This window comes from Peromyscus leucopus, chromosome 12 (assembly GCF_004664715.2).
Source record: "Peromyscus leucopus breed LL Stock chromosome 12, UCI_PerLeu_2.1, whole genome shotgun sequence".
NCBI lineage: Eukaryota > Metazoa > Chordata > Mammalia > Rodentia > Cricetidae > Peromyscus > Peromyscus leucopus.
The window spans coordinates 9111610-9117184 of NC_051073.1; the positions used below are offsets into that span (position 1 = coordinate 9111610).

General features: G+C 43.1%; 1 protein-coding gene across 1 annotated transcript; it reads right to left on the reverse strand.

Annotated features, from left to right (window-relative positions):
- Positions 1 to 713: 713 nt before the first annotated feature.
- LOC114698402 (39S ribosomal protein L32, mitochondrial-like) lies at positions 714 to 1247 on the reverse strand. The gene has a single exon (XM_037210025.1). The coding sequence runs from the start codon at positions 1245 to 1247 to the stop codon at positions 714 to 716; it is 534 nt and encodes a 177-aa protein (XP_037065920.1).
- Positions 1248 to 5575: the final 4328 nt, after the last annotated feature.

Here is a 5575-nt window from a genome sequence, read left to right on the forward strand (position 1 = left end):
ACCCTGTTCAGTAAGAACTTCAAAGGGTGAAAGTCCTCTGGTAAAGTTAGCATCCTCATGAACTAGTCATCCGTCAATAGGGTCACCAGATGGGGAGCAAGCCTTCAACACCTGACCCAAAACAATGGCATCGACCAAAGGCCCCTTAAACACCTGGCGCATGTATGATTTAATTTAATCCTGATTTTAATAGGGGGATTATTTGCAACATTATATAAACCAAGAATAGAGGTGGCATGACCTAGTGAGCTCCTGAGCTGAATTTCAAATGTAGCTCCAGCTGACTCACAGCCAGGGGCTGCTCACACTGTCAGGTGCAAAGAGACAACTTCTCTCTGCAGTTGGGAAGAGTCGAATGTCCAATTCTTAGAAAACTTACAATGTATGTACGGTACAAGTGGCTGGCCGTTCCCATGAATTCTGTTCCCACGAATTTTGTATCTACAGAGTCAACTAACCATGCATCAAAGTTATCTGAGAAAATAAATCGGCATCGAACAATACATTTATTGCTATTATTCTTTTTTTGAGCCTTTGCATAAACATATTGAGTTTATTAAAGATACACTTTTCAAATTACCTCATCTAAACTTAACAGCTAATAAAGTCCATTTTTAAAACACATTAATGATATGAAAACAAAGACTCCTGATTTTAGAGACTTACTATGAAATTTTCCTTACTATGAAGTTATCCTCTTAACTTCTTCAGTGTCAATTCTGGGTGAACCAAGATGGCCTCCTGCCCTGATCTTGCTCCGATGGTTTCTCTCCTGTGTACAGCACCACAGTCTCTACAGTGGGAGCTTTAAAGGGGCCCCCTTCTTGAGCCCATATTTGTTGTCTGATTTTTGTTGTTTCCTTGTGTACTTTCTCATAGCAATAGCCACAAAGGACATGCTTCTGCTTCAGGTGACCACATTCAGGGCACATGTCCATATTGTTCTTAATTGCACTAAGCTTCCGGGGGTTTCTTCTCCTACACTGGTTAACTTCAATGGTGTGTCTCTTTTTGGGGGCTGCCATGCAAAAGATACTATCTAAAGAGCTGGACTCCTCTTTATTTCCACTGGTATCATGTTCTAGTTCTGTGAGTATGGGTGGACCCTGGACTGCTAATGCTGGTGCCCACTGACTGGAAACCCCATTCCAGCTCTGTTGCAGCTGCTGCAGCATCTTCCAGCACCTCCGGAGCCATGCAGGATGCGCGGGCCACGGGAAGGACAGTATCAGTAAGGTGGACGCCATGTTTCCCACTGGAATGAGACATGTCCTGGGACCCTGTGCAAGCTCTGCTGTTGTTATTCTTGAAATGAAACACAAGGTAGATATTTTCATGGTCTTTGCTTTGTACTGAGCATGAGTAATCTGGAGATAATGCAGTCTATGGGAGGCAATGTACAGGCTCTGTTCTGTATTACCACTTTATCTAATGAACTTGAGCACTGCTTATTTGGGGATAGAGGATAGTCGAGTATGTCTTGAAACCAATCCTTTGAGGATACTAAAGGACAGCTGCAGTCTTTTTTTTTTTCTTTTTAAGTCTTTTTTTTTCCTTTTAAGGAAAGCAGGCTTATTTTGGATCACAGTTCCAGGTTACAGTCCACCACAGGAGGAAAGTCATGTAACTAGTTCCATTGCGTCCGCCTCCAGGAAGCAGAGGGGGAGAAAATGTGTGTGCTCAGATCATTTTTAGGGTCCAGCCCCAGTGTCTTTAGGTACTGTCCTGTTGCTATGAAGAGACACCATGACCAAGTCAACTTATCAAGGAAAGCATTTGATTGGAGGCTCCTTGCGGTCTCAGAGGGTTAGTCCGTGATCACCGTGGCTGGGAGCATGGAAACGGAGAGGCATGGTGCTGGAGCAGTCGCTGAGAACTTCTATCTTAGCCACAAGATGGAGGCAGAGAGAAGGGGAGACATGGGCCTGACTTGGGCCTTTGAAACCCCAAAGTCCACCCTGAGTGACACACCTCCTGCAACAAGGAGGGCTGCATTATTAAAAAAGATGAAAAAAAACCATCTACTGAAGTTCATGGCAAAAATATACAAAGTTGGGGCATTCCTAAATTGAACTCTCTCTTTTCTCTTGTAAAAAAAAAATGTTATTTGAGTTTCAGTACACCCCTCTCAAAGCAGAGCAGAAGGAAGGGTCTAGGTAGCAGGCCAGTCCAGAGAGGAGAGTCATTTGTCTTTATTAGCATTCCAGTGTTTAGTATGCAGATTGTATGCACTCTCTCCTCCTGCTCATACTAGTGGTAAATTACCATTCACTCCCACGGAGGGAGAGCAGCTAATCACGAAGGAGCAGAGACTTTACAATTTTTCGGATTGCTCGTGATTTGAGTAGGAGTATGGGGGCCTGCCAGGAGGCATGGGGTCAGCTGAAAGACTTCTCAAGGTTTTGCTCTCATCCTAGCAGCCACTTAATTATTCTATCTTCCTGACCCTTCTTTTCTTTCACATTTTAATGATCCTGAAATTGGAAATACCTTGCTCCTGATGTGAATGTTTAAATTTTTCTCTTGTTTTGTGACTTATAATGGATGGTGGACTTTTGAGTAAATCTGGCATCTTTATAAGCAAGTTCAGGAGCCGTCTGATTCCTTTTCCCACTTTTCTCTCAAGGAATCATGAACTGGCTTCCAGGCTGCTCTGCTTCCTCCCAGATATTCTCACTTTTATTTCCCTATCTGCTAAGTATTGCATACCCTGAACAGTAGTATCCATTTGACTTGGAACAGTTTCTGATTGATTGATGCTCAACACCAAGAGGGATCCCTATGGCAATATGTGGTGACAGACAATTGTGGACCTCAGGAATTCTGAAAGAATGTGGAAGGACTCAGAATATTGGTATGCCCAGATCAGTGCCAGACTGATTGTCCTGGCTGTCAGGATGGTGGGAGGGGCTAACTCAGGACACAGTATTGGAGTATTGAGATGCCCTGGGGGATTCTCTACTGCCTTCTTTTTCATATGAGCTGGGATATGTTGCCACTTTAGAGACTTAGTGAGGGTGATCATTTCCCTAGCTCTCTCATGGGGCCTTCATGACATAAAACACTCTCCATCTCTGGAAATTAGGATGATCTTTGTTTCCTTCCATTATTCTGGGGTACAAAAGAGTGGTCAGATCCTGAGAGTGTATTTACGATGCTTGTGTAAGGAAGGCTTCTTTCTTTCCTTCACTGCCCACCATCATTTCACTTTTCATAGTCAGTATGTAGCAAGTAACAATGGGTACAGAAAGGTCTAACTTCTGCCAACCTCGTTAGCATCTTGGACTGTCAAGAGTTCAAGCACAGCTATTTATAATGTAGTAACAGATGAACAGGCGTCTGAAAATTACCCTTGCCCTTGTAAGTACTTTTAGCTAAATGCCCCAAGCTGAGGATAAGAGGTGGAAGGTACTTTTACATTTTGTAGAGTATTCTAGGAAGTGGAAAAATTCTACTTCCAAATGTCTTACTAAAATACAATAGGTTATTTCTGTTACTTTCAGAGTAGGTGACCAAAAAACTTGAAGTTTTAGGGGAATCCATCTGAGGGGAGAATTAATATAAGGAAATGCCAAAGAGATTGGGCTTTTGATGTGGTGGGAAGCCAGAGAGGGGAAAGCTGTGTGCCTTTTATGTCAGGATAGGGACAGAGTTCTCAAGCCACCACTCAGAACATGCACATGAGCTGGTTGTAGACTTACTCATCTGAAGAAATGCAAAGATTCATCTCCATACAGAAATAAGAGCCTTTTTGGGAGAAATGGGTACACATTTCCTGGACTTTGCACACATACAGCTTACTTGCTTGTCGCTCTGCAGGGAAAAGTCCAAGATGGCGTGAATGACGGAGGGAAAGAGAGGATGCAGATGGGAGGGGCTTTTGATAACGTACAGATTTTTAAAATAACTTTGATAATTATTTTGGATGGTGGATAATTATTTTGGTGGAAGAAGACCAGGACAGGAACTGGCATCTAAAGGGCCGATACTGCCTGCCCATTATCACCCCAAGATACTGTGTGAGTCACTGTTCTATTACTATGAAGAGATACTTTAACCAAGGCAACTCTTGTAAGAGAAAGCATGTAACTGGGGGCTTGCTTATAGTTTTAGAGGGATAGTCGGTTGTCATCATTGTAAGGAGCATGGCAGCACACGGGCATGGAGGTACTGGAGAAATATCTGAGAACTCATCCTCATCACAAGAGAGAGAGAGAGAGAGAGAGAGAGAGAAGAAAAAAAAAAAAAAAAAAAAAAAAAAAAAAAAAAGAAGAGAGAAGAGAGAAGAGAGAGAGAGAGAGAGAGAGAGAGAGAGAGAGAGAGAGAGAGAGAGAGAGAGAAGACAGGGCCTGACAGGCTGATGAAACCTCAAAGGCCACCTTCAGTGACACACCACACACTTACACACTTTACACACTTCCTTCCGTAAGGCCACACCTACTCCAACAAAGCCACACCTCCTTCTCCTTCTAATCTTATCAAAGAGCTCTACTCCCTGGTGACTAAGCATTCAAATAGATGGCATTATGGGAGTTATTCTTATTCAAACCACCCGATTACCTCAAAGGGAACTGCCAGGATAACTTTTCCTGTATGATTTTGAAAGCCACCCTGTGTACCCCAAGGGGATCGTCCCATGGGAAATCCCCAGCCCCCTGGAGGAGAGTCCAAACCCTGTTCCTCACTGCCCAATTCTACTGTCACTGCGACAGGACAGGGAAGGAAGGAGTGTGGCTTGGGGTCTTTCCCTTTTCCATTGCAGCGTTTTCTTAAGGGACAACTCAGACCTTGACATGGACCTGCCATTTAAGTTTCAATTGTCTTAGTGAGCTGTGTCTACAAGAGTCATTTGTAGGAAGCTTGTCTTATCATAATGGACCAGAGAGCTCTATTACCTGTCTGGAATGGCATCGTGAGTGAGGATGGGGCTCAGGATGACTGGAGAACAATCTGACTTGTTTCTAGTAAAACTTGATGAAGGTCAGCCGCTCACCAAGCTTGTGACTCGACTTAAGCCACAGACAAAGACGCCTGGGCTGAGATATTAACACACAGTGCATTGCTCTCCCAGAGCTGCCTCTACTCTCAACTTTCTGAGGACCTGGGTTCAAATTCAAATGTTCCTTATACTTTTGTACTTAGATGACAGTATTACTCTTTCTCAGAGTGATGAATAAGTGAACTGTGATCATCAAAAAATGATATTTTGTGTTTGATTAACTCTATTTAGGCAGTGTGTTAAAAAATCTTGTTTTGATGCTCACAACTTCCAAATGTTTTTATTATATTCATTCATTCTGAGTGTATTTGTTTGTATGTGTGTGGTATTTGTGTATGTGTATTGAGGTCAGAGGATTAGCCTATAGGAGTTTGTTCTCTCTTTCTACTGTGTGGGTCTCAAGGATGGAACTCATATCATCAGTCTTGGTAGCAAGCTCCCTTACCCACGGAGCCATCTCACTGGTCTACTTATGGACTCTTACTGTCTTCATTTTAAAGAAGAGCAATCAAGGACTCAGAGGTGTAAAGTCAGGTAGCTGAGGTTGCGTAGCTGGTAAATGGTGTAGCCAGCACT